Raw genomic sequence first — 27,646 nt, 5'->3', positions numbered from 1 at the left:
GTTGCCACATGTCGAGCTGCTTCGGGAGGAGGGGATTTTCGGTTTTCATGGGTTAAAGTTGGGATCCACTTCCTGGTGCCTGTCATTTCAAATGTCAGGTACCAGCGCACCCAGGATACTGTATAGGCGCTGTATTACGCGCTTATACAGTAAAATGGGTTGCACGGGCCTAACGCTTCGCAGACACGGCTTGCATTTGCAAGCAATTTAAATAGAGTATCGAGCGGTATGTGATCAGAACAGTGCGTGGGGCAAACAAGGGTGCGCCGGGCACTGCCGCACTCTTTGTAACGCGGCCTTACTGTATCGATCTAATGTGGGCAGTGTAAAGGCTGCGTTGGCCTCCCCCCCTCCCCCTTCCAACATATGGCGCAATTGCAATGACTTCATTCGAAAAGCAGATTTTATTGGTTGGATAAAATTGGCCGCAGCCCATAAGCATTGAATAAACGGCAATTAGCAAGCATAACTATAACATCATTGTAACTATACACAACTGCATAACTGATCATAACAAAGTTCGTGACTAGCGATGGCCTCCCCACGCTTCTAAAAGTTGAAGGTATGAAAATCAGTTGAGGCGGGTGCACACCCCTTGGCCGTATAAGCCGCAGAGTTGTCCTTTGACCCCTGGCCGTTGAAGCCATAGCGTCCGTCGACCCGACCGTGGAAGTCGGGAACGTTTGTTCTAATCGCCTCGCCTCAGCATCTCTTGCTTCTTCCCTCTCGGCCGTTGAAGCATTGAGAGACTGCGCCGGCTCTGCTAGGCCGCTTGCCCAGTCCGAACCGCCTGTTGGACTCTCCTAAATGCAGGGGGGGGGGGGTTTGTTGCTTGTGCCAGTCACCATGCCAAGGTTCCCCGGTAGCGGAACTGCTTACCGGGGACCCCCCACCCAACCGGGCTGCGGCCAACAGGTGTACAACTGCTTGAATACTATCTTGTAGGTCGGAGTTGAAAATATCCCAACCTATGTCCGATAGATGTACCCCGTCGTGCCGAAACATCCCTGGGCTTTCGTCTATCAATTCATGCGTCACAGACAAACCGTCAATGGTACTCATGAATTTAACCATCCATCTGTTGATCTTTTTCCTGGCATTTTCCACCGCTGCATGAGATCTTTCCCCCCTCCAAACTCTGTGAGGGGTGATGCAGGACCATACAATCACCGACTGCGGGAACATGTTATGCAATACCAGGAGGTCTTTTTGAATTTTTTGTGTGAGGGCTACGCTCTTGGTCCGAGGCATATCATTGCCACCCAGGTGTATGACTAGGGCTGTAGGCGTAACTGGATTGATATTGCGCAGTTCCAAAACAGTCGGTAATAGCTGGTCCCATACCATCCCTGAAATTCCTCTCCAAATCAATGCCATTCGCTGCTTTGCCATCCCTAGATACTCCCCTGTCGGGCACTGCTGGGCCCGCTTATGTGCCCAACGCACATAAGAGTGCCTGATGATCCATGCGAATGACAGCCTCCCACAATGGTCTGCGCATAAGCAAAAGAAAAAGATGTGAAGCGGTGGATGTACAATGATCATGGCTGCCCCTTAACCGCAAAGTAACCCGGTAGCCTCACATATGATCTAAACCTCCCTGACCCCCATCTGCCAATGGCCATGACTTCACTGTCTTGCAGACCCAGGCCGGCTGCTGCTGTCACCGCTCCTATGCGGAAGGAGTGCGACGAGTAGCCCACCGTACTCATACCCAGGGATGTTAATGCCAAATGCAATACCCGAGCAAACTGGTATCTAGTCAGAGGTAACCCAGACAAATGCACCAACAGAGGGCCTCCGCATGTTGAACGCCGAATCTGCAAGTATGATCTCGTGCAGTGAACAGGGCACGTGGTCTCCCCCTGCCATTCGTGGAGGGTGATATATGCTCCCGCTCCCAGCTGGTCTGTTTTGGACCTAGGGACGCGCTGGATCAATTTTTTCCCTTCCAGCTTTGTATCCTCCCATTGCAGGCATGCTGTCGAAGGTCCGTGCTTAGCATGAGCTGCCAGCTCACTAACTCTCAGGGCTGCATAAAAAGCCAGGGAGAATGCACATTTGAATAAAAGCGATTCCGCTTCATTGCTACAAACGTCTGCCAGGCATTTGAGTATGTTCCTGAGGATCTGGATGGTAATGGATTTTCTGCCGTCCCTTCCCGGGGGGCTCTCCCTGGCCCAACCCAACATGGCTCTTTTAATAGGAAATAATGCGGAGCAACTGGGAAACCCCTGAAGCCTAGAGAAAAAGGAAATGCCAGCTAGGCGATTTGATACCGCTGTCCTGGACTTTCCTTGTCTCTTGCAATGCATTACAAATGCCAGCAACGTGGAAACAGGCAATGGCCACTCTACTTCTTCGAGGGATTCCTTCCCCAGGAATCTCAGTATCTCCTGAAGCGCCAGGAGATAGCTCTTACGAATGTTCACAGACAAAGACCCCAGGATCATGTTCCAAAGTTCGGGGGGCCAAGTAGCCACACCGCCTCGGGTATGCGAGTCGGGGAACAGTCTGCCATCGGCGCTAGTCTGTGGAATGTCGAGAACTGTAAGCGGGAGAGAGTCAACAATGTTATTTATTCTACCTGGGACGTGGACTGCTCTAAATATGATATTGAAACACAAGCACGTTAGCACCAAATGCCGGATGAGGGCATTTGATTCAAAAGTGCGTGCAGACAGAGCATTAATGACTTGCACCACAGCCATGTTATCGGATCTGAAAATTATGTGAGATCCTACAAGGGACTCCCCCCAGATGACAAGGGCAACCACAATTGGGAATAATTCAAGGAAGGTTAGATCTTTGGTGACTTTGTGCTGGTGCCACGATTGCGGCCACCACGCGGCGCACCAAGCTCCCTGGAAATAAATCCCGAAACCAACACCTCCTGCCGCATCTGAATAATTCTAGCTCACTGTTATGCCTTGGGGGGTCCTGCCAAAAAGCTACGCCGTTAAATTCTGTTAGAAAGGTCTCCCACACCAGCAGGTCACTCTTAATTGCCCTGGAGACCCTTATACGGTGGTGTTTTTTCCGAACCCCCGCTGTAGCGAGTGATAACCTGCGTAAAAAGGCCCTGCCCATAGGAATTACTCTTGACGCAAAGGTAAGCAATCCGATCAATGACTGGAACTGCCTCAAGGTGGCTTTCCTGAGGCTGTGCATCTCCAAGATTGTCTCCCTGAGTTTAAAGATTTTCTCAGTAGGTAACCTAGACTGCTGGGCCTGGGCATCCAGTTCGATACCGAGGAAGGTAATTGTGGTAGCTGGACCTTCTGTTTTTTCTTGAGCTAAGGGGATGCCAAAATGCCTGGCCACCTCTTGAGCGATGGCCAGTAGGTTATGGTAGTCTGCGCTGTCCCTCCCTACCAATAGGAAATCATCAAGGTAGTGTACTATTTGCTTTCTCTCCGACTGCTGTTCGATTACCCAATGCAAGAAGGAACTAAACAATTTGAACAATGCACAGGAAATTGAACAGCCCATTGGAATGCAGCAGTCAAAATAATACTGCCCTTGAATTGAAAACCCAGAAGGTGGAAGGAGTCTGGGTGCACCGGCAGAAGGCGGAATGCTGACTCTATGTCCACCTTAGCCATGTGCACGCAGGGCCCTGCATCTTTGATCAGCTGGATTGCAGAGTCGAAGGAGGAGTATGACACCGCACACAAATGGGGGTCGATTTGGTCGTTAACCGAATTACCCGGCGGGAAAGACAGGTTGTGTACGAGTGGGAAATGGCCTGGCTCTTTCTTGGGTACCATGCCCAGAGGAGATATTACTAGATTTGGAAAATGTGGATAAGGGAACGGGCTCGCTATCCTACCTAGCACCAATTCCGCTTGAACTTTATCCGCCTTCTCCTCATGCATCGCCAGTGATCGTGCATTGCTCGGGGGGCAGTCTAACGCTAAAGGGGGTATAGATTGAATAGGGATTCGGAAGCCATACAGGAAACCAGCATAAATTTGCTCCGCTTCGGTTTGGTAGGGATAGCGATCCAGCCACGGGCGCATTGCTTCAACACGGACCGGGGTTGGGGCTCGCAAAATCAGGCGAGCGTCCCACCTGCTGCTGAGGAAACTGCCTTTGATCCCTGGAGGTATGGCACTGAGCGGCTGGGTGGGAGCCAAAACCGCATGTGGAGCAAGTGTGCCTGATTTTGCAATTTTTCCATGTGCAGTGGCCAGCATTGAACTGCCTGCATGTGTCCCACCTCCCCGAACCTTGAAAGGAAAATCTATCCCTTTGATATAGGCCCCTCTCCCTCAGATGACTGTATGATGTACCCGCTCTCTCCGCCCATGAGGACTTCTGTAGGGTCATCTCATCTAGCCAAAGGTCAATCAACCTGTGTTGCCAAGAGACGGCGGGGTTATGGGCCATGCTTTTCCTAAAACGAATGTCATAATTAAACCAGGCCCACCCTCCCCTCCTTTGTGCTGTCAAGATGGTGTCCATGTATCTTATGAGAAAGGGAGCATGTGCAGGCTCATGTTCCTCAATCACGGGCATAAAAATATGGAAAGCCCTGATCCAATTTTGGATGTTCTTGGCAACTTTTGGCCTCTTATCTTTCGCCTCAGCGGATCCCCCTTTTTCGGGTTCCACTTCCATATCCGTAACAAGGAGTGAAAATATGTCAATGTACTCCCTCTTCAATATTTTGTCTTTTATTGTGTCTGGCACACTGTGAGCTAAGGACGTAACCCCACATAAAACCTCATTCCCCAACTGCTGTGTTGGAATTTGCACCGCCGAATTAGCAGTGTGTAAAAGAGGATTTACATCTACAGGCGGCAAAGTAAGTTGAACTGGGGCTGGCAGAGTGTTGGCTGGTAAGTGCGTCACCGGAATAGCGGGTGAGGCTGGCATACCTTGAGTGGCCAGCATACTCTGTAGCCTCCCTGATTCAGTAACCGTTTGCCCATTGATCTCTGGCACGGTTACCGGATTAGCACCCCAGACAACAGCAGCCGAATTGCCTTGGCTCACATTCCTCTTTCTTTTAAGAGAATGGAATAGAGAGCAAAGCGACTTGGCTAACACTCTCTCAGTATCACTGCAATCTGATGACGATAAAGGGTCGCAAGTCTGGGGCTTACTTCGTCCCAAGTCACGTGAAGTGGTCCCAGTGCTAGCAGCCATAGAAGCTGTAGCCTCAGTGCTAGCAGCCGTAGAAGCTGTAGCCAGTGAGCCGAGGGCAGTACCAGAACCTGATGTCGGCCCCATCGCCACCATGGGGCCCGGCCGCAATCGTTTTCAGGCCCGCCGGGCGCTTTCTCTTTCCGACTAATGCCCCTGCTTGCTGTGGTCTGGTGCTCCTCTTGCGAGAAGCTGCCGACGAACTCCTTGGAATAAAGGAGATCAATGTGGAATCTTGCTGTGGCTCGTCGCTTGGTGGGCGCTCCTGAGACGGAGAAGGAAACTCTGACATGCGCTGCCTAAGCCAATCTGTGCCATGGGTGGCAGCATGCTCCTTAACCTCCAACAGCAACAGGTCTAAGTCACTTATAGCTGTAACTGCAGGAATGGGTGTTGCTGCTGTTACATTGGGAGGAGTTGTAGCGGAGTGTGATGATAGATTGGAAGTACCCATTATTTGCTTCTGACGTTTTCCCTTCCTTACGGTCTTCCTGCTAGGCCTTGAATTTTGGGGCCGGCTTGGAACTTCAATCGGCCCCACTGCTGACCCGTCTGCCTCAAGGGGGGGCTGATGCTGCGTCGCGGACTCAGCTGCGGTCGATGACCACTGGCTCGCTGTCGCCATTCTGTACTGGTAAATACTGTATTACAAAGTCACAATTAATTGATCAGCAGACTTTAATAATTTACTTGTCTTAATTTTTTTTTTTTTTTTTTTAATACACCACCAGGCTCTCAGTTGGGATTATCTCGGCACCGGCGTCAAAATATGCTCGTGGCGATCCTAAATATGGCTGCTGCCATGTGCTGACCTCCCAAAATGGCTGCTGCCATGTGCTCACCCCACTGCCATGTGCTGACCCCCAAAATGGCCACTGCCATGTGCTGACCCCTGCCATGTGCTACTTTAAGATGGCTGCTGGCAAGCCCTTACAATAAGAACTATAAACCATGCTAAGATGTAAGCTGACCTTTTATTAATATTTTAATTTACTTTGTATAGAGCTGCATCGCGCAGCCTAAATCATCATATCTATCAAGCTGAGGGTCCTGTACCCCTTATAATTCAGTATAAACGTGCACATGGGACAGCTGTCCCTTTAAATAATAACTGAATACTAAATATCACCTTTAGGATTAATATAAAAAACATCCTGTTAACCTGGCTGAGCACTCAGATGCCGTACCGCTGTCCCATAGACATATCCTCAGAATTCCCAACTACGGGGATGCTGGCTACTTTTTAATTGTCAGATTACTTAGGTATAACAAAGCACCTCCACAGGTTGCTGAGGTAGCATGGCAGACATGAAGCCTGCCCACTTCCTAGCAATTTAGAGAGCGAGGGGTAAAGCAATACATAGAAAACGTCAATTTTAAAGTAAAGCAAGCCAACAAGACCAGTGCTCCAACCACTGAGCTACCAAGCCTGCTACTGCCAGCCATGTGCTCTAACCACCTATGCATTCACCATGTGCAGACCCTTCAATGGCATTTCTTAAAAGGCTACAAGTGAATGATAACCAGCCCTGCACTCGCTGCCCTTTCAATAAATACAGCAACCAGTAATGCAGAGCAAGCATTGTGCTGAAAGCCAGCCATGAGCTCATAAAATATATATATATAATAACAGGTAAAGTGTGGCCATGTGCCCATGGCGTTTCACTAAATATATAATAGTTAAAATATATATAACCAGCCATGTGCTAAGGCATTTCCTTAAATAAAATAACATTCCAGGCAGAAAGCAGCCATGCATTCAAAACCTTTTCATTAAATAAAGTACTGGTAATGCAGAGCCAGTTCAATGCAAAAGGGGGGAGGGGGGTGAGCATACCTTCCAGACCTTAGCAGCACAAAATTACCATTAATATTCTCAACATTTTGCCTATAAGCCGCAAAATTTTTGTACTTTACCCAATGATGTAATCAAAGAAATTGTTCCTGCTCCTTTAGCTGATCTCTTACAGCACAGCCGTGCTGGAGGCAAAGTGAAAGTAAAAGCAAAACTGTTACAGCACAGCCGTGCTGAGAGAGGAGCCACCCCGGCCGGGCTCGGCAGCGCTGGAGCACGAGGAACCAGGAAGCAAAACTGATATAGCACAGCCGTGCAAGGAGGTAAAGTTGCTTGATCCTAGAGGGGATCTGAAATGAAGCAGCTCTGCACAGGACGAAAAGGAGGGGCTGCCTGTGCTGGCTCTCCCTTTTCTACTCCCTTCCCTCCCGCTGAGCCCTGCCTACCTTGCCTTACCCGCCCCATTGTGCCCTGCTCACTAACGGAGTTGCAGGGCTCCTTATACATACAAAAGAAAGAAAAGATCGATTTACCTTTCACCTGACTTTCATATTCCGCTATAATTTCTTTGTCCTTTTTAAACCGGCTAGGAGCCGACATTTTCCAGTTTATTTGAGAATGAAAGAGTTTTATAAACCCAAAGTCAGTCGATTTCCAAGTGGAGGTGATACTAGGACTGAGGGGTGCAATTCAAAAGCAGCAGCAAAGAGCTGCAGGCAGAGGCGGCATCCTCCCAAAACTAAACACCCCAGAATAACGCCAATGACCTCCCGGGCTTTGCTCCTACTCTCCAGGCACGGATCGATTGCGGGCATGCAGTCACGTTGTTTCAAACCCCATTGTTCCCGGCAGCGAAAGGCTGCGAGTCAGGAGTGGGGGCCAGGAGATTTTCCTGCTCTCTCTTCCCAGGAAAGAGAAGGCACTTGCCGCCGCTGCTCTGAAATAGAATCGGGGGGAGGCCGGGAAACAGCAGGCAAGCAGCTCTCAGTCTGTCAGATCGCAGTCCCCGTGCAGCTGCTGTTTCTCTTTTTTCTCTTCTTCTGTCCAAGGAGCCGTGAAATCATCTGTCCCTGGCCCTTTCCTCCAGGTAACGCAGCTAACCCGCTCCCTTCACGCCTCTCTCAAACACTAATCACAGCAAACCACTGCATCAACACTCCCGCGATCAAAAGCCCACAACCCCCAGCTCCTGCTACACTGCCCCACCCCTCCCACCGCCCTGCTATGCAGGGGCTCCACCAGCGCACACTGACGGCTCATCCCACCAATCGCGAGCGCGCTCCACATTCCAGCCCTCCATATGCTGTCCAATAGAAAGGCATCACGGCAGAGCTAAAAGCGTGGCTGCTCGTCTCTTAGTAACGGGGTGCCCAGCTGCCCAGAGGGTCAGGTTCGGGTTGCGAACGGCTTTGTGATGTGGTTTGAAGGGTCGGCAGCAGCGCAGCCATCACATTGTACAGATCTGCTGAGAAAGAGCAGGGGCTTCTGCGCGGTGGACCATATTTATTATTTATTTATAGACATTTGATATTCCGCATTTTACCACGGGTTGGCTCAAGGTGGACAATACATTTAGTAAACAATGACCATTTTAAGTTATAGACTAAATTTACTGCAGGCTTCTGATAGTTTGTAAAGCAGTAGGATTCAGATATGTGGGCCATGGCCCTGATCAAGTCATAGAAAATGGCCTAGGGCAGTGATTCCCATACCTGTCCTGGAGGGCCCTCAGCCAGTCCGGTTTTCAAGATATCCACAATGAATATGCATGAGATAAATTTGCATGCATTAGTGGAACAGAGGTTTCACTGGGCAGGTATGGGTTAACACAGGGGTATGCAAACAGGTGGGGGGAGAGGGCTGCAAACGAGCTTCCAGAGGGGCCCCCAGCAGCAATGATTGACAAAAAAAAGGATGGGGCAGGAAGTGCCCATCTCCACTGTCTGGGGCTTAGTGCAGTAGCGTACCATGGGGGAGGTGCTGATGGTCAACATTGAGAGGCCCATGCAGCTGCCAGTAAACTCCATTTCCCTGGTGGCCGAAAATCAGGGATAGAGGCCCTGCGGGTGCCAGTGAACCTTATCCCACCAGTGACTGAGCTGAGGTGTGCCCTTCCTGTCTATGCAGGCCCTGCTGTATTAAAACTTGCAAGAGTTGCATCTTCTCTATGCTGATCTGGCGATGGGATGCTAGCCCCACACATTTTTTATACCACGGGGCCTGCACAGATGAGGCAGCAGACAGGGCTTCAGTGCCAGTAGCAGCAATGAGTGATTGTCTCTTTCCCTACAGCCGTGCGGCAATGGTGACAACGGCAGCAGAGGAGTGAGAAAGGCTGTTAGAAAAACAGAAAAATGTGGGTATGTATGTATGGGTGTAAGTGCCTGCCTGGGGATGTGGGGAGAATAAATGGGTGCCTGCCTGCAAGAGAGAATAAAGGGGTGCACATAGATTTCAATTTGCACATATAGATTTATATTCTATTTTTTGGCACTTCAAAGTGGATTACATGCAGGTTCTATAGGTATTTCCTGATCCCCATAGGGCTTATAATCTAATTTTGTACCTGGGGCAACAAAGGGTAAAGTGACTTTCCCAAGGTCACAAGGCACAACAGTGGGATTTGAACCTTGGTTTCCCTGGGTTATAGACCACTAGGCTATTCATCCATGCTGCCTACCTGAGGATCTGAGTGTGTGTGTGAGAATGAATAGGTGCCTGCTTGGGTTTTTGTGTGTGTGTGTGTGAGAATGAATGGATGCCTGCCTGGTGTGTGGGGGTGTGTGAAAGAAAATAAATGGGGCCTGCCTGGGGTATGTGTGTGTGTGCAAGAGAGAATGAATGGTGGCCTGCCTGAGGGGTGTGTGTGTGTGTGTGAGAGAGAATGAATGGGGGCCTGCCTGGGGTATGTGTGTGTGTGTGTGCGAGAGAGAATGAATGGGGGCCTGCCTGGGGTATGTGTGTGTGTGTGCGAGAGAGAATGAATGGGGGCCTGCCTGGGGTATGTGTGTGTGTGTGCGAGAGAGAATGAATGGTGGCCTGCCTGGGGTGTGTGTGTGTGTGTGCAAGAGAGAATGAATGGGGGCCTGCCTGGGGTATGTGTGTGTGTGTGCGAGAGAGAATGAATGGGGGCCTACCTGGGGGGTGTGTGTGTGTGTGCGAGAGAAAATGAATGGGGGCCTGCCTGGGGGGTGTGTGTGTGTGTGTGTGCGCGAGAGGGAATGAATGGGGGCCTGCCTGGTGTGTGTGTGTGTGTGTGTGTGTTATATGAAAATGAATGGGGGCCTACCTGGTGTGTGTGTGTGTGAGAGAGAGAGAGAGAGAGAATGAATGGGTGCCGGCCAGGGGTCCATGTGTGAGAATGAATTGTGTGCCTACCTGGGGTTCTGTCTGTGTGTATGAGAAAGAATGAATGGGTGCCTGCCAGGGGTCTGTGTGTGTGTGAGCGAGAAAGAATGGGTGCCTTTCTGTTGGGGGGGGGGGGGGTTCTGTCTGTATGTGTGAGCCAGTGAGAGTGAGAAGCTTTATGTGTATGAGGGAATCTGGGGAAGTAAGAGCATGTGTGTGCATGGTGGTGGTGGTGGTAGAGGAGGGAACAAGAGGGTCTTAGAGCCTGTATATGAGCGCTTGTGGATGTTTATGATAGCATGTATGTATGTGTATGTGACAGTGTATGAGTTCGACAGAACGAACATCCAAGTGTGTGTGTGAAAGAGAGGATAAAGTTTATGTGCCCCCCCCAGCCCCTAATTCGCAACAGTATCAGGGTAAATGTAAATCAATATTCCCAGGTATGGAAAGCAGGGGCCTTTTTTTATCCTTTTCAGTTTTAATTATTGGGTGTTATTTGAAGTGTCTGCTGTTTTTAAATATTTTATTGGTGCTTGGGAATTTTTAAAACACTATATGACTCTACTCAATAGATGTTATTCTATTTGTCAGTAGTTCTGAAATATTTATTCTTTTATTAGTATACTTTTACTATTATAATTGATGCTTTAAGTTTCTTCATTTTTTTATTTTTTATTTTATGAGGAATGGTGGTTCTGTTTTTCCATTGTTACATACAGAGTCTGGCTTCTTGAGGCTTCCATTTCAGTTTTTGTCTGCATATAGCTAGTTCTAATTTGTGATGCTTTATTCTGTATTTGATGAAGATATGTCTCTGCTCTGTGCGTGTGACCAAGGTGAGAGGTTCTGCTAGCATGCAGTGTCTGTGTAGGGATCTATAGCGGGTTTGTTTCGTTTCTCCAGTAGGTGGTGTATTAGTATTCTGGGACCCAGTGTAATGTTTACAGTGCTACATTTTCACAGGTAGGGTTCTTGTTGTTTCAGTCTTTGGTGTTACTGCTGTTATGTTATGATAAGTTTGCTGTATATATTTTGAGTGTATTTTTTGCGGAGTTTTGTGTTCACAATATGTCTGGCAGTGGAAGGAGTTTGTGCTACTATTACTGTGAGGTGCCCAGGATTCTAATGGGCGCTAATCTTTGTGAACATATCACTCTGACCATACAGTCTTTACGCTATCTGCCAGTTGAGTGACATATCAAATAAACTATTGTATAACAATACATCTCCATAGATCAATGCCATTTTGCGCTTTTATGCACCACCTCGTCCAGTTCTGTCATCCAATGTCCGTCTTCTGGATATTCTCTCTTTCAGTATGAGCCATCAAGATGAAGCCAGGGAACAAGCTCTCTCAATAGTGGGTCCAACACTATGGAAAACTCTTCCAGAATATGTCAGAACCACCATGTCTGTTATCATCTTTTAAAAAAAGCTTTAAAACATTGCTTTTTAAGCAGATTTTTGGTGTGGATTCTGGGATCTAATTTACATGGTAAGAAAAGTTGCAGCTTAGCTGTGGTTTTATAGGTCAGTTTGGTTGTTCTGTATCAGTTTTGGGAATTTTGGCATATTGTATCAAACAGCAGGGTAAATACATTTGTTAGTTTTTATGTGTAATCCACCTTGAACGTTCTGAAATAAACAGAATGAACACTTTATAAATAAATAGTTAAATAAATAAGTGATTTCTTTGGTGGCTGATCCTGAGGAGTTCAGATGTGGAAGGGTTCAGTTTCAGTTTATGGTCATTGAGCCATTGGGTTACTGCTGTGAGACAGTTAGGGTTAGCAATGGAGGACTTCTGGTCTGGGCCAATTTTGATGAAGAGTTAAATGTCATATGCAAAAAGTTGGCACTCAAATGTTGAAGGGTTGAATGAGGTCACAGATTGGTCAAATGCAAATGTTGAAAAGAATCAGGGCGAGGACTGATCCTTGGGGCACTCTGCATGGTAATTCTCTGAGGTTTGAGTGGTTGTTGGCCCAAGTAACAAATTCAGTTCTATTAGAGAGAAATAATTCAAACCATTTAATGGCAGTACCTTTGATGTCAATGTTACCTAAACGTTGAATCAGGAGTTGGTGGTCGACAGTATCAAAGGCAGTGGATAGACAAGGAGAGAGTTGCCACCTGAATCAGCTTGAAGGTGGATACTATTTGAGATGGCTAACAGAATAGATTCAGTTCCATGGCCTTTTCTGAACCCAGATTGGTGGCTGTGTAAGATATTACCTTCTTCCAGAAAGTCTGGAAGTTGGAGGTAAATTATTTTTTCCACTACTTTGGACAGGATGGGGAAGCTGGAGACAGAGCAGTAGTTGTGCAATATTTTTGGATGAGAGGTATGTTTTTTTCAGGATAAATAACTGCCATTTTGAGTGAGTGGGGAAAGAATCCTTGGGTTAGAATGGCATTTATAATAGTCTATAGCCAGGGGGCTGTGTCTTGGTTCAGACTGCAGATTTATTTGGGGGGATGGGGGTCTAGCAGGCTCATGGACTGACAGATCCTTTGGAGGATTTTAATCACCTCTTGTGGGGTTATCTTAAAGTCAGATAGCATGATACTATCGAATGAGTTGGCTGTTGATTTACCTGAGGTGAGGAGTTGGATAATATCTTTCCCTGGGTGATCTGGAGTTGGGGTAAGTGAGATGGGAGAGAAAGTATCTAAAGAGGACTGATGGTTTGAACTTCCTCCATGAAGAATTTGGTGAAGTCTTCTGCTGTGTGACCTTCATTGGTAGTGGAGGGTGATTGAGTTCCTGGTTTGGAAAGTTCAAACATTTACTCAGATGGTTTTTGGCTAGTTTGAGTTTGTTGCTGTAGTTTGTTTTTTTTGCTTGCTTGATGGCAAATTGATAATTTTTTGGAGTCTACTTTTCAGAGATGAAGGTTGGCATCTGTTTATTGTTGTTTGAAGCATAGACCTTTATGGAGCCATGGAGAGTTTCTGGGATGTCTGGAAATGTTTTGTTTGAGGGTGCTAGGGCTTCAATTACTAAAGAGAATTAGTCATTCCATTTCTAAACTAGTCAGTTGGTCTGTAGTGGTGATAGCTGAAGGAAGGTTGATGAGCTCACTTGTGTTTTTTGCTAGTAAGTGCAGAGAGGTTCCTGAGGGTAGGATTGGGGTTGGGGGATAGAAGGGTTTAGATTGGGCATTGAATTGGTGGTTTTGATTAGTCTGTGATCTGATCAGGAGATCAGAACCAGTGAAATTATGTTGGAGTTAAGCTTAATTTTTACAGAATGGAAGATTAGATAGAGATTGTGCCCATGTTTGTGTGTGGCTGAGTCCTCCTTGTTTCACTGGAAAGTAGTGGTATAGCCTTTAGATGGGGCCTTGGCATGGTAACTGAAGTCTCCCAGAACCAAGAGGTACAATGTCAGATAGGAATTCAGAGAGTTTGAATGAGGAGTCAGGGTGGTTTTCTAAAGGGCGATAGGTCAATCTTTGGTCCCTGCCTTGAAACTTGATAACTAAGTAGTCTGATTTGCCTATTTGTTTCATAGCAATTGTCAAGGGCCAGTGTATCTTTAAAATAATGGCAACTCTTCCTCCATGACCTATAAGATAGGATGTGTGATGGATTAGGTATCCAGATGGGCATAATTGATTTAGGGAGATTATGTCACCTTCTCCAGTTGGCAACTCATAACCAACTGGCCCAAATAAAATAGGGGTGGGTTGAAAGAGGGAATATACTTAGTGTTGTAGAAATGGATGGTGTTGGTTTGAGTTGAAAGTTACTCCTCAACTTCAGGCTCCTTCAGCCAGAACAGTTGAGCTAGTACTGTGTCAAAGACAGGGCTTAATTTGTGAGGGAACTCCTGAAATGCAGTTTTGGCACTTATCTTCAGACTTAAGAGGCAGAGGTATTTCTGCTCCAGCTTCTCCCATCCAGGCAGCATGTAGGGAAGAGGAGACGAGGGGATGAACTTAGAGCAGTCACTCTACCCCCTAATCCAGCCTCCCCTTTCCCTTATACCCACTTTGTTGTTCCCCTGTTTCCTTCTGTTTTGTACAGAATAGGAGGGGAGGGGGGTAATCCCGAGGCACAAACTGCAGCCCAAAGGACACAAAAAAGACTGAATTAATACAAGTTTGAAACTTGTTTGCAGTATTCAGTCCTGGTCTTGATGATTGATACAACTCTCATATCTATCAAACTTGTGCTAAATTCAGTGCCCTTTTGTGTCGTTACCTAGGTCTTAATTTCTGGTGGAATGAAGGAGAAAAATATTCTGCCACCTTTTTCCTGGGACCCAAGGAAACAGAATAGAGATGGCAGGGTAAAAACTCCTTTTCCCTCATGGAAATGAAGCAGAGCCAGTAGTGGCATGGATTATTTCTGGACCCAGCTCCTGCAGAAGCAGAGCAGAGAGTGTTGTACTTAATTATCCAGAGACAGGGGCAGCCACATGGCCTTTACTTTTGTGCAGTTTCCCATCACGATTAAGGAAGCTGTGAGGGAGAATGGCCAAGGTCGAAGGCACATGGGGTGAATGCCTGTCAGCCCCACTGCTTCTGCTGCTACTGGTTTGTTGGTTTATTGGCCCACTGCTACCTATCAGGCTAGCTTCCTGGATCTCAACCTCTGCCCTGGTGACTACACAGGGGGAGGGAGAGAGCTAGTGATCAATGGGAGCAAAAGGAGAGAGGGTGTGGAGAAGGGCAAAATGAGTGAGGGGATATAGAGGAGGCAAGAGAGTGAGGGGATATAGAGGAGGCAAGAGAGTGAGTGAGGGATCGGAGGCGAGGGAAGCGCAAGTAAGTAAAGGGATGTGGGAGGGCAAAAGTGAGTGAGCAGATCAGAAGGATTGTGAGGTTATATGGATTAGAGGGAGGAGATAGTGAGTGAGGTGATTGAAGGTGCTATGGGGTATGAGAGAGAAGATTAGAAGGACCGAGGTGTAATTGAGATGATCAGAGTTGGGGAAGCCTGTGAGTGAAGTAATTAGAGGGTTGGAGACAGAATGAAAGAGGTAAGAAGATTGAAGAGGCTGAGTAAGGAAAGCATGTGATGCTGCTCACTTCTTTTCTTTCCCAAGGAGGCAACGAGCAGACCATACTTTTGAATTCTAGGACCCCTAGTCTGAGGAGGCTGATGAGAGTGGACAGTACACACCACTGTTCCTTCATTCCGCAAAGCTGAGAAGAGCCAGCTGATTCTGGCTGAAAGAGGCCTGTGCCTTACTGGCTAAGGAGGAAGAGGAATTGCTGTAGAGGATAATTTTCTAAGGGGGGGGGGGGGCACTCAAAGACTACCAGGGATTAGGGGTGAGACCTTGGGCCTGAAGGCCACTGGGAGATTCATGGGATGGGAATAGAGAACTAGGATCCCTAGGGTAAGAAAGAAAAGAAGGATAGAAAGAAAGGGCTCCATCTCTCTTCACTCTTCCTTGTTCTCACCCCCCATGATCCTCCGGCCCCAGCGTTCAGCAGGCCTCAAGCCCCTAGGCATCCATGGCCCACCAATGTTCATCAAGCAGAGAATGGCTGGGGATGGAGGGTCACTGGGATAAGGAGAAAGAGTGATTGCATATGTGTGATTGTGAGAGAGAGAGAGTTTGGGAAAGTGAGAGAATTTGCCCTGGCCCTGCCTCCTCACACCGATCTCACCAAGCCTTGATTTATGTCACACCTCCCCCCATTCTACAGTTCCTCTTCCTTTTTTTGTCTACAAATTAAGCTGCACTAAAAAACATCATTGAGAAGATAGTGTTTATATTTTAGCGGGCGTGATATTTCATGTGACCTAAATGCTGATTTGTTTGGGATTTTTTTGCATTTCAAATGGAAGTGTCTCCTAATCTTCAGGCCGATACAGTACAGTGCACTCCGACGGAGCACACCGTTAGCCTGCTATTGGACGCACGTTTTCCCTTACCCCTTATTCAGTAAGGGGAGGAAAACGTGCGTCCAATCCACGGCACCTAATAGCGCCCTCAACATGCAAATGCATGTTGATGGCCCTATTAGGTAAGCGTGCGGGATACAGAAAGTAAAATGTGCAGCCAAGCCGCACATTTTACTTTCAGAAATTTAGTGCCAAACCAAAGGTCGGCACTAATTTCTTCCGGCACCGGGAAAATGCACAGAAAAGCAGTAAAAACTGCTTTTCTGTGCACCCTCTGACTTAATATCATGGCGATATTAAGTCGGAGGTCCCGAAGAGTAAAAAAAGTAAAAAAAAAAAAAAATAGAATTCGGCCCGCGGCTTTCGGGCCGAAAACCGGACACTCAATTTTGCCGTCGTCCGGTTTCCGAGCCCGTGGCTGTCAGCAGGCTCAAGAACCGACGCCGGCAAAATTGAGCGTCGGCTGTCAAACCCGCTGACAGCCGCCGCTCCTATCAAAAAGGAGACGCTAGGGACGCGCTAGTGTCCCTAGCGCCTCCTTTTGCCCGGATCTACCGCTGGGCCTAATTTAAATACTGCATCGCAAGCACCGGTGAGTGGCCAGGGCGTTCGCCCGCTTTCCCGCAGACTTTACTGTATCGGCCCGCTTATTTTTTTCCATTTAACTATCTTTAGTTCACTGTTATGTATAGAAATCTGTCAAGTTTGTATTATGAATGGAATTGCGTGTTTAACCATTTCATTCACAAGATGTTTATAACCTCACTGAACAAATACAGTGCTGAATTTAGCCACAAACTACTTAAAGTACAGCTTAGGGCCTCATATTATGAGGAGACCTCTAAATACAAAAACATTACTACATAAGATAAGCAGTGCCAGTTCTTCAGTTAGGTGAATTAGGAAGTCACATAGAGTGCAAACATTTTTGGGGTAAATACCTGGAAATCTCCCCACTTTTAAGGCAAGACAGCACATGAGAGAAGGGAATGGTTATTGGGTAGATGAGGGGGATGAAGAGAGAGAAAAAAACTGGGTGAGTAGGGGAGCTTTTGTGAGGGGGTCCTGGATGGGTTGAAAGTGATTGGACTCTGGGCAGGTAGGGGATAGAGAGAGGATGCTGGACACTGCAAAAAGAGGGCAAAGAGATTGGTATGATGCAGATGTGCTGAGCAGGTGTGGACAGGTTCTGGACAGGGGTCTAGAGAAAATGAATGTTGGGCACTGTGGACAAGGGACAAAAGAAGGATGATGTAGAACTTGGCAGAGGGTGAACGATGGAAGCTGAGTGAAATGAGAGAAGAGGATGCTATGTCAGAGCTGCTGCTAATGGCGATAGGCAGGTGTGTAAGGGGACGCGTGCAAGATTGAAGGTTTAACCTAGGGTGCCTAATACCCTTGTGCCAATCCTGAACATAACATATGCCATTCTGGGTCAGAACAAAGTCCATAAAGCCCAGCATCCTGTCTCCGACAGTGGCCAGTTCAAGTCACAAGTACCCGGCAGATCACCAAAAAGAGGACTGATTTCTTGTTACTTACTCCCAGGGTTACTGATGACTTTCTCTAATCTACCTGACTAATAATGTTTTATGGACTTTTCCTCTAGGAACTTGTTCAAACCTTTTTTAAACTCCTATATTAATTGCCTTGACCACATCTTCTGGCAACAGATTCCACAACTTGATTGTGTGTTGAGTGAAAAAGTATTTTCCACGATTTGTTTTGAAATTCCTGGTTAGTTTCATGGAGTCTTCCCTTGTGTTAGTATTCTCTGTCAACAAGCAGAGCTAAATTAGTCATGATATATGGGTGGCATAATCCGATGATGCCAAACAGACCCATCTCTCTAGCTCAGTAAACTTTTACTGTTGAGTATGCGCAGGAGTTCCCATGTGCACGTTGCTTCATGAATCCCTTAGTATATTTTTGTCTGCGTCGCCACACGGTGTACTCTCATTTAAAAAATTTTCTATTAGCCTGCGGGTCTCTTTCTTTCTTCCTCTTGGTGATTTTTTTCTGCCTGTACTGCCTCAGCAGCCACTCAACAGCACTTTTCAGTGCTTCCTTTGAAAAAAAAATTAAAAAGAAGATACTCTGAAAGAGAGTCACTCCAGTGGCTTCAAAGATTGTGTGTTTGGCTGAATAATGTTGATCACCAATGGTCTCACAGTTTGCTACAAATATCTAGACCCTGATCATGATTCTGCAAACTACTATGATTGTGGCCGGATGTCTCCCAGTAGAATTGGGCTTTCCAAATGGCTGAGCTTCGAGGTCAGTAGGAGGCTGAAATTTTTTCTTTTTTGGAGCATGCTTGGGTGCTGTGTTGAGCAGGAGTTTTTCTGCAAAGGTTTCCCCACCCATGGTGGGTTTAGATCCATCATGATCCTGAGATTGAGCAAAGTACAAAATCATGGGGCACTGGAGTCATCATGCACTGTGTTGCATTCCCATGGCTCAACCCCTCGAGAGGCTCAAAAATGCCAAAGAAAGAGCACCATTCGACATGATTGGTGCCATTCAACACTCCCTGCACCATCCAAGTACCCAGCACAAGTAGAGCAACTGACATCCTTGAAGCACCTGGTGCTGATGATACACCTGGCACCATTGACAGATCAGGTCCTGACTTCATTGGCACGTCCAGCGCCTTCAGCATACAAGGCTTCAAACAAGTCTCCATTGCCTCTGCTTAGTCGGAGTGAGGAATGTCATCTGATACCCATCTGAAGTTGGGGGAGACAGGAAATGATGCTCTCCAGGTTCCCTCTTCCTTGTTGGCATGGAAGTTCCCTTTTTTTTTTTTTTTGCATAATATTTTTATTAATTTTCCAATAGAAAATAAGTCACTGGTACATGAAACAAACAGGTAACACATAAGCAACTATGAATGAAGACAAAACTAGCATCAGATAACAATAAACCCCCCATCCCCCCACCCCCAGTTCCCTACAGGAAGGAAGCCACAATCCAGAAACATCACAGCTCGAAGACAAGGGAAATGAGAAACCAGAAGAAAATATCACATATCAACACTAAAGATTCACTGAGGATTGTACAGGGAGTCATCTTTTGTGAGGGTAGATCTCTGTTCAATAATTATATGAATATCCTTTGATAGAATCCTCAGAAATGGTTGCCAGACCTTGAGAAAGTGACAGAAATAAGGAGGTTTCAATTTAACTGACTAAGATTCTAAACATAATAATTCTATGAGTTTCGTATGCAACATAGCTTCCGTAGGAGCATCTGCATCTACCCATTTCATTAAAATACATTGTTTGCCCACATACAGCCTTTGTAGTTAAACTCCCCCCCCCCCACTCCTCTTTACCACAATCCTTCGGGTCAGGATCAATACCCAAGATAGACATAGCAGCCGAACTATCCAATGGTTTATGCCACCAACCCCCCATTACTTGGCAGATAGTATCCCAGAATTGTCATATCAAAGGACAATACCATAGCCCATGAACTAAAATGGCACGACAGTGACCACATTTCAAACAGTTCCCATGATTTGTTATGCAGGCTCAGATTGTTTGCAGGGGAGAAAAGATCAATCAATGAAGTATTTTAAACTGCAGTTCCCTGAGAGCAACAAAATCTAGCCTTTTGTAAAGAATGTAGGAGCAGACAAAAATATCATCATCCACCAGATCCAGTCATAGATCCATGCTCCACACAGCAGCTAAGGATGTAAAAGAATCATAGCTAGTAATGGAATGTAAAAAGGTATACAACCCAGACAGAGTATGTTTCTTCTGGGTGCACATCAAGTAAAACCATTGAAAGGCACCAGAAGTTACTGCTCCCACTGAAGGGAAAAAGTAGAGTTAATAAAACTCATAATCTGTAGGTATACTAAATAATCTTGCAATCTTAGAGTCAGATGGCTCACACAATAGGATTGCCCCTAAGTGGAAGGAAATAAGATCGGTCCCACGGGAGATTTAATCGCGTTCTAAAGGCTTTCCATGTGAAACGTGCAGCCGTAACCAAGAGAGAACCGGAAAGGTAGGATGGTAAATGAGAAATGGATGAATGAAGAACATATAGTAAAGAGAGCGGAGCAAATTTTGTGGGGTCCAACAGAAAGTCTGAATATAAACTAACTCCTCCAAGCCAGTCACCAACACACTGCAGATTACAATTAATATTATAATATTGAAGATTAGGAAAGCCTCCACTCGTATCCCCTCTAGGAACCATCAGTCCCTTCATTGACATTCTAGCACATTTACCTCTCCAAATAAATTTAGACCAGATCTTAGAAAAGCTGAAATAGTTTTGTTAGTAAGATGGAAGGGAATCATCTGTAGAACATATAGTCATTTAGGCAGGAGCATCATCTTTATGAGCGCCATGCACCCCATAAAGCATAGGGAGAAATGCAATCACTTCTCACACTTCTACTGAAAATCTGTCAATAGTGGCTGAATATTCAAAGGGTACCACATTTTAGGATTCTTATGCAGTTCGAGACCCAAATATTTGTCTATCTGTCACCCACCATAAGGGAAAGTCCAGCCATACATTCTGCACATTTCCAGCAAGATCAAGAGCCTCTGACTTATCTAAATTCAATTTTAGCCCAGAAAATCTACCAAAGTCCCTAAAAACAGTTAAAATATTAGACAATGAGTCCCGGGCCCTGGGTAAAATCAGCAAAATATCATCTGCAAAGAGAAGCACTTTAAGAAAATGGGAATCAACCTCCCTTCCAACTGCTTCAACAACAGTGTTTAAGGTCAAGACAAAGGGCTTCAAAGACAAAATAAAAAGTAAGGGGGCAAAGGACACCCTTGTCTTGTATCCCTCTGTAATGGGAATGGGGCCGAAAAATAGCTGTTGACCCAAACCCGAGCCACAGGATTAGAATAGAGCACAGCAATCGCATCCCAAATAAACCCCTGAAAGCCAAAAGAGGAAAGAAGACGCTGCAGATATGTCCATGAGACCCTATCAAATGCCTTTTCTGCATCAAATCCAATCAATATTGGATCAACAATCCCCAATCATTGCAAATTATCCAACAAGGCCAAAACTCTATGAACACTGGCCATTTCCTGTGAACAAACCCTGCTTAGAGAATAGCCACTGCCATTAGCAATGGTAACATGGAATAGACTTAGTTTTTGGGTACTTGCCAGGTTCTTATGGCCTGGATTGGCCACTGTTGGAAACAGGATGCTGGGCTTGATGGACCCTTGGTCTGACCCAGTATGGCATTTTCTTATGTTCTTATGTTTGGCCTTGAGAGATGAGATCTGGTAAGATATGTTTTAGATGGTTAGCAAAGATTTTTGCATACAACTTAATGTCGATGTTCAGCAATGAGATGGGGTAATAGGAAGTAACCAATGTTGTACCAAGGTTGTACCAAGGTTTTGGTAAGACAATAATATTGGCACTATTTAAAGAGTCAGGCATCCGTCAATCTTGGACCATGGTTTCGAATAAAAGTTTAAGGCTCCCTTCAATATTGCCACTCAGGGTCTTATAGAAGTGTGCCATCAAACCATCTGGCCCTGGCAATTTCAATGCAGACAATTCCTGAATAGCCTGATGTATCTCTGCCACATGAAAAGCTTTATTTAAAGACTCCAATTGCCCAGGGGTTAAAGTGGGCAATTGAACCCTATGCAAGAAATATTGCATCGTATCCTCATGCGCCTCTTCAGTGGTATATAAGGTTTGATAATATTGCCGAAAGGCTTCACTAATAGCCTGAGAGGAGATACACAATGTTCCCCTGAGCCAGTGATATTCAGAATAAAGAAAGAAGCAAATTTAGCCTTAACCTGCTTTGCCATCATTTTGCCAGGTTTATTCCCATAGAGAAAAAAACCCCCCTATGTTTTAAATTAGAAATAGAGGAGAGTGCCCTCTGATGCAGTTTATCATTAAGTAATTAATGTGCAGTCCAATATTGTTTCTGAAGACATGGGGACTTATCAGAAGCTAACTGCTGCTGCAAAGAGTATTTTAATTGTGAGAGAGACAAAATGTCCCTATCCAATTCCCTCTTCTTCCTAATAGTATAACTTGTAATTTCCCCATGGAGAACTACTTTAGCAGTTTCCCAGAAAAGAACAGGGGTCTCTAAATGTTGCCAATTATTGTAAGCATACTCCTCCCATTTCTTATTAAGAAAAACCTTAAATGCGGGATCCGTGACCAGCCACCTCTGCATTCTCTACTCTGGTTTCTCAGAGGAGACCGAGAGGCGTTCAAGAACACATGATACTGGGCAATGATCAGAAATGACCATTAATCCAATGCCAGAGGAGCAGAGTTGGGAAAAGTGGTGGAAAGAAGAAGAAAGTCTATCCAGGACTGGGAACTATGCACAGTGCACACAAGCTATGTGAGTATACCGAACCTCCCCCGGATGTAATATTCTCCAAGATTCCAGAAGTTGGAGATGCTCACATAAAAAAGGTATACCCTTAGGGGTGGATTTTAAGAGTCCTGCCCGGATTTACGTGAGCAGGGCCTTGCGCGCCGGTGCGCCTATTTTACATAGGCCTGCCGGCGGGCGCAGAGCCCCGGGACTCGCGTAAGTCCCGGGGTTTTTCGAGGGGGGCGTGTCGGGGGGCGTGTCGGGGCGGGGCCGATCGGTGCGGCGTTTTCGGGACGGGACGCGGCATTTCGGGGGCGGGCCCGGGGGCGTGGTTTCGGCCCGGGGCAGTCCGGGGGCGTGGCCGCGCCCTCTGGAAGAGCCCCCGGGTCGCGTCTAGGTGTGCCAGCGGCCCGCTGATGCGCGGGGATTTACTTCTCCCTCTGGGAGGCGTAAATCCCCCGACAAAGGTAGGAGGGGTTTTAGACAGGGCCGGGGGGGGGTGGGTTAGGTAGAGGAAGGGAGGGGAAGGTGAGGGGAGGGCGAAAGCGAATTCCCTCCGAGGCCGCTCCCGTACTTTGGCCGATACTCGGCCAAAGTACGGGAGCCCTGGCGGAGGTGGAGCAGCTCGGAAGCGGCGGTGGACTGGCGTCATGGCTCCATCGGGACCGGGCCAAGGTTCCCCGCCGTGGCCCCTTTAAAAGGCGGAGTCTCCTGCACGCGCGCACCTAGGGAGAGCCTCACTGGAAGGAGGACGGCGGTGTTCAGAGTCAAGTGGGAGGCCACTGTCAGCCAGCCCCAGAGCAGGGCACACCGCGTCAGCCAGCGGAGGCACCAGCCAGCGTCAGAGGAGGTAGGGGAGACCGGCGGTGGCCTGCCGCGGCCGGGACCCACAACATTACCTGCACTCTGTTCCAGTCCAAGCCTTGCACCTGCCTTGCCAGCATGTCCAAGCCTTGCTTTAGCTCTACCATGCTGTCCAGGCCTTGCTCCAACTTTGCCAGACTGTCCAAGCCTCGCTCCAACTTTACTATACTATCCAAGCCTTGTTCCATCCATACCAGACTGCCCAAGCCTTGCTCCAGCCTCGGCCTGCCGCCCCACACCACTCTGGGGGTGGTGTTCCCCACTCTGCGTCCGAACCGGAGTCATAACATATAATAAACACTGAGAAATTCCCAGATAAAATAAAGTAAAAACTGAAAACAAAAGACCTTAAGTATATTTCATGTTTTTAGAGAAAATGGGGGCAATTGTAAATATGTTGTACCCCAGATGTAGTTAGTTTTCAAAGGGAAACTACATGGTTAGTTTCCCTTCGAAAATTACCCAAGGGAACTAAGCAGTTGTGGACTTTACTCCTGCTTTTTGTGTGGGCAAAAATTAGCTGGAAAACATTGTATGTAGATTTGAAAATGTAATCTATACACTTTGTTCCTCCTCTCCACTCCTGGGAATGCCTTCCTTCAGTCTGGGAAAGTACATGCCCCATGGAAGCCTTTGCACAATTTAACTGGGGAGAGGAGGACAATTTCCAGGAAGGTCAATTTACCTGAGTAAATGGCTTTGAAAATTGTCCTCTAGAGGGCAATTTTAAGTCTCTGCCTAGCTGCAAAGACTCTGCAAGGACCCTGTAGCTAATTGTCAAAGGGAAACTACATTGTTTCCCTTTGACAATAGCCCTTGGGTACAATGTAGTTGCGGATTTTCCGCCTGCTTTTTCTGGAGGCAAACGTTTACTGCAAAACATGAGCATAAATTTGTAAATCCAGTCTACATGTGGTTGTTTCCCCTTCCATGCCCCTGGCAATGCCTTCCCTCAATTTGGCTAAAAGTATACAAGATGTGGAATTCTATGCATACTTTACACAGGTAAATGACAGCAATATTCAACAAGGTTAATTTACCCAGTATCTTACTATTTACTTGCATAAGTGGCTTAGAAAATTGCCTTCTATATTATTAAGTTTCTGATTAGCCTTAAGCAGGATCTACACATTTCGGTATCCAGTTTACCCTATACTAAGATGTTTTTGAATAAACTAGTATTCAAGCGCCACCTATATGGTGTAACTGGAATATTCTGCAAATTCAAAGTTAACGATAAGGAAGAGAGATTTGATAAGCCCATGGAATGAGTTTGCTTATTGTTTTACTAGCTTGCCAGATTGTAAAATAAAGTAAATTTTGGAGAAACATATGGAGAAAAATAGCAGATAAGGACTGCCAGGCCTATCTAATTTGCTCAATTTCATTTGTGGTTCAATTTCCAGGACCTGTTCTAAGCAGATTCTAGACAACATAAACATCAGATCATGGTTGCTACAAATAAAAATAACGGTGATACAGCACCCTCGATTTATGCCAAAGATGAGCAATTTGTCAACAAATGGATAGCAATCCTTAATAAATGTTCTCTTGACATAATGCTTCTTATTGTGGAAACTACAGGTAAATTTGCTGAGACTGTAAAAGTCTCTTGTGAAGAAATTAAATCATCATTGCAAGCATCTGAAAAACTAGAAGAATATGACAAGAAACTCCATGAACACAATCAGGCTATAGAGAAATTTCAGGCAGACTTACGTCAGAATAAAATATCTAAATACAAACGTGATGAAAATGACTGCGCTGCAGGCACTATATACCCCTGGCAACGCTGTCAGAACAGCAAACCAAAGAAAGTTGCGCTCGCAAATTCATCAAACGACTTATCTTCCGGATCCGATGAAGATCACATTAACACTTATCAAGCAGCTTCCAATTCTAATATTAATCTTGGTGAGTCCCATTACAACAACTACCGATCATCTAACCGACGATATGGATGCCGTTTTTTCCGCTATCGCAGGTCAATATGGCCAGACACAGTGAATCGTCCACAAACGCGATCACAGAGTGCCAGACCTCCATCATAGTAAATTTGTTGTCCTTGAATTTAACACCGGCACAAACTACAGTGTTGGAAAAAGGTTTATCTTTTGTATCACTCTATCCATATGATTCATTTCAATCCAGACGAGATTTGTATAGATTCTTCAGGAAATTACAGATTACTCTATTTTTTTCTAATCAACTTCCTTTGATGGATGCATCAGTGGTGTTTCCCAAATCCTATTGGATTCCTCCAGGACCAATTGATCCTCACATTAAAACTTTTATGGATCTCATATTACATGATCTTGAGAATATTGAATCTACTGTTGATCCATCCTGGTATAATATTACGAAATCACAACAATTTGTTTTAAACACTTTAAAGAAGAATATGTCATTGATTATAAAACCTGCGGATAAAGGTGGGGTGGTGGTCCTACAAGATAAGACAATTTACATTACTACTGTTACAGAACATATCTTGGACACTAACAATTATCTATCCTTGACACAAGATCCTGGCCCCACACTACATGAGAAAATTCAAAATATAGTTGAAGAGGAGTTTGACACAGGTTTTTTGTCTACGAAAGAGAAGAATTTTTTGATTAACAATTCTTATAGAGCACCTACGATTTACATGATCCCAAAAATACATAAAGACATCATCAATCCTCCCAGCAGACCCATCGAGAGTACTATTGGATCACTTTTAGAACCACTGTCAGTTTTCACTGACAAATTCTTGCAACCATTGATTCCACAGATGACATCATACATAAAAGACACGAAGGCAATGTTACAAAAATTGTCATCAGTTACACCTACAAAAGACACCATAATAGTCACCTTGGACATTCGTGCTTTATATACTAGTATATACCACCAAGATCAAGCTTTACAGATTTTACATCAAGCTCTTGCATCCAGACCGTGCCCACATCGTGTTCCCACCACTTTTTTGTTATCCATAGCCACATAGCACTCCGTGACAATTACTTCATCTTTAATGAATGTTTCTATCAACAGATTCATGGTACAGCAATGGGTGCCACTATGGCTCCTAGCTTGGCAAACCTATATATGTCTAATTTTGAGGAACGATATCTGTATCCTGAACCCATCTTTAAATATATCTCACACTGGACTCGTTATATAGACAATATATTCTTTTATTGGCATGGAGAGGAAACTATTTTGTAACAATTTTTGGAGTGGATAAATTCTCTGGACAATAACTTGCATTTCATGATGCAGTATAACAGACAACAGATTAGTTTTTTGGATATCTTGATTACGCAACATATTGATCATCTTGCAACTTCCTTATATAAAAAACCAACGGATAAAAATGTTCTCCTACCTTTTTCTAGTTTTCATCCATATCGACTAAAAGATAACCTTCCTATACGACAATTTTTGCGACTTCGTCGACTATGTTTTTACAACAAGCACAATATTTAGCTACTCGATTATTGAAAAAGCTTTCAAACAAGAATCCAGTGCTCAAAGAGAATGACTTTTGCTGGACAAGACTAATGACGATGATACAAGCCCTTTGGTGTGCATGTTGAGATACTCTACCAAATCAACCCATATTGCAGCTCTCATTCGGAAATATTGGCATGTTTTAAAAGTTCATTCTATTTTCACAGAGTTTTTCATCATTGCATATAGTCGGGGCAAGAATTTGCGAGACTTTTTTACACATTCTTTTTTACATCCAGAGATATTTCCATCCACCGACCGCCCCCTAGGACATTGGCCTTGTCAGAAATGTTCTATGTGCACTCAAATCCTATCAGGACCATTTTGGACAGATCAAGCAGGCAACACTTATAGAGCTAAAACGTATTCGGACTGTACTTCGTCTAATGTGATTTACATGATTATTTGCCTGTGCAATAAGTACTATGTAGGCAGAACCAAGCAGCCTATTCGTACCCGCTTGTGGAGTCTTAATCTGGTTCTGGAATTGTGGCGGGTCTCACCTTTCAACCACTGTATAGTCTCTTCCTGAGGTTACTTACTAGAGGACGATGTTCTGCATGTAGAGTTTCCAAACTGCGGACACAGTCTTGCCAGGAACAGTCTCTATGAGTGTCTCTGGGAGCAGTCCAGATGTGAACTGTTCTGTCTTTTTGGCCAAAGGTAGTCTCAGATTTTCAGTAGAATAAATCCCTGCCCTCTCTGGGCAGGGAGAGAGAGGTGGATGAATATCACCTGTTACGGACCGTGGGTGTCAAGTGACATATCTTGAG

The 27,646-nt window shown here is 45.7% G+C and overlaps 1 protein-coding gene across 2 annotated transcripts; it reads right to left on the bottom strand.

Annotated features, from left to right (window-relative positions):
* Positions 1-376: 376 nt before the first annotated feature.
* Positions 377-8,073, bottom strand: LOC115099388. Of its 2 annotated transcripts, none has more exons than XM_029616998.1 (2): positions 7,480-8,073; positions 377-5,792 (listed from the first exon to the last, which is right to left on the bottom strand). In XM_029616998.1, exon 2 carries the CDS (start codon positions 5,245-5,247, stop codon positions 4,027-4,029), a length of 1,221 nt encoding a protein of 406 aa, XP_029472858.1. In that variant the 5' UTR covers positions 5,248-5,792; positions 7,480-8,073; the 3' UTR covers positions 377-4,026. Both variants share the same exon structure in this region, with proteins under 2 accessions (XP_029472858.1, XP_029472859.1).
* Between the last annotated feature and the right edge of the window lie 19,573 nt (positions 8,074-27,646).

This window comes from Rhinatrema bivittatum, chromosome 9 (genome assembly GCF_901001135.1).
Source record: "Rhinatrema bivittatum chromosome 9, aRhiBiv1.1, whole genome shotgun sequence".
Classification (NCBI taxonomy): Eukaryota; Metazoa; Chordata; class Amphibia; order Gymnophiona; family Rhinatrematidae; genus Rhinatrema; species Rhinatrema bivittatum.
The sequence above is the reverse complement of the archived record's forward strand: the minus strand, read 5'-3'. Positions and strand labels throughout refer to the sequence as shown.